We start from the raw sequence: 1704 nt of genomic DNA on the forward strand, positions 1-1704 counted from the left end.
CTTAGATTCTTAGTATTATGGGGCTTCTAGGATTTGATGTCTGAAGTTTATAGGGACAATTCTAAATTTGGATTGTTTCCCCAAATCTTAAAGTTATGAGTCTTATAATTTTAGTAATTTAGAGGAGGAAGAAATCACTTATAGCTATGATTTTCAGGGAAGCATTATGCATAAGCTTGGTTTTATGGAAGAAGACAGGCAAAAAACAAGATATGAGCAAATGTACAAAGCATACTTGGGGTGGTGGTAGAATAGACTTGTTTGTTTGAAATAGTTTCTCATGGTTTTCCTAATTAATGATAATTATCACTTTCAGTACTTTTTTATTTTATGGATTAACAAGTCACTGGATTAGAAATTTTGATTCAATAGGCCTGAGTAGAAGTGCAGGAATCTATTTTAAACAAACATTTCAGACGATTTTTAAGTTCAAGGTAACTTGGGAAACAGAACTGTAGAAAACACAATGGCAGATCAAGTTGGAATAAAAGCAGGTTACAGATTATGTGGGGCTTTAAATGCCAGATGAAAAAGCTCAGAATGATGTTGCTGAACATGAGGAATATTTAACATTTGGAATTCTGTGACTCCCTTTTATTCATTACACTGGAAATGGTGCCAGTATTATGGATGTGGATAGCATAAGTTAATAACTGTTGTCTTGTTTACATTGAAATAACTGTTAAGATTACCTGAACTCTGCAAAAATATGTAGTTGCAGGAATGAGACCTTTCAATTCATAGCTCAGACAAGAGCCAGTGTATATCAAGTGCATCGATTCTTCAGCTTGTCCCCACTCTAGTCTGTAATCTGTGATTTCAGCACCATTACACACAGGAATCTAAAAGATGCAACAAACACAGAAATTGAGTTCTTTCTATAAATTGTCACTATACTAGATACTATGGAGAATTACACCATGAGCTTTTGATGTCAAAACTCATAATATATTAAAAGGTATGAGATATAGACAAGAATAGAAAGAATTAAAAATAAGACAGAGCACTGTAATTGACATTAAAAGGCTCAAATAAAATTAAGAGAAAAGATTGGCTAATCCCACATATTTGATAAATTCTTGTTTGTAATTTGTTAAAATTATTCTCAAATAGGTTACTTGAGAAAGAACAAACTTAGATATATTAATGTTGCTTAACATTATTATTGATTATAGTGGGATCAAACACAAATTCCAGTAGTCTCTGGATTTTGTACAGTGCTGTAATTAGACTTATCATTTATTATTATCAGACTAAATCTTTTGTGTCAATGCTAAAACCCTCTGTTAGTGTCTAGTAAAAATGGAAGAAAAGTTCAAAGATACCTAAGTGGCTTAATAGTTTGGCCAATTTTTTTGAGCTTGTTTAAATGGGAAGCTATTCACATGGATGCAAAACATTTTTTATTAAAAAAATTTTTTTATTCTCAAGTTAGTTAACATACAGTGTAGTCTTGGCTCCAGGAGTAGAATCCAGCGATTCATCACTTACATATAACAGCCAGTGCTCATTCCAACAAGTGCCCTCCTTAATGCCCATCACCCATTTTCCCCACCCCTCCACCCCCCACCCCATCAACCTTTAATTTGTTCTCTGTATTTAAGAGTCTCTTATGGTTTGCCTTCCTCCCTCTCTGTTTGTAACTATTTTTTCCCCTTCATTTTCCCCTTCTCCCATGGTCTTCTGTTAAGTTTCTCAAGATCC

At 33.6% G+C, this 1704-nt stretch overlaps 1 protein-coding gene across 1 annotated transcript in view; it reads right to left on the reverse strand.

Annotated features, from left to right (window-relative positions):
• LOC144243498 (fibronectin type III domain containing protein 3C1-like) overlaps positions 1-1704 on the reverse strand; it is a 51979-nt gene that overhangs the window by 30979 nt on the left and 19296 nt on the right. The window contains exon 20 of the mRNA XM_077778602.1: positions 693-842. Within this exon, the coding sequence (XP_077634728.1) occupies positions 693-842 (150 nt within the window). The remainder of the gene's footprint in view (positions 1-692; positions 843-1704) is intronic.

The sequence above is a fragment of the Crocuta crocuta genome, unplaced genomic scaffold, assembly GCF_008692635.1.
Source record: "Crocuta crocuta isolate KB4526 unplaced genomic scaffold, BGI_CrCroc_1.0 scaffold882, whole genome shotgun sequence".
In the NCBI taxonomy this organism is placed as follows: domain Eukaryota; kingdom Metazoa; phylum Chordata; class Mammalia; order Carnivora; family Hyaenidae; genus Crocuta; species Crocuta crocuta.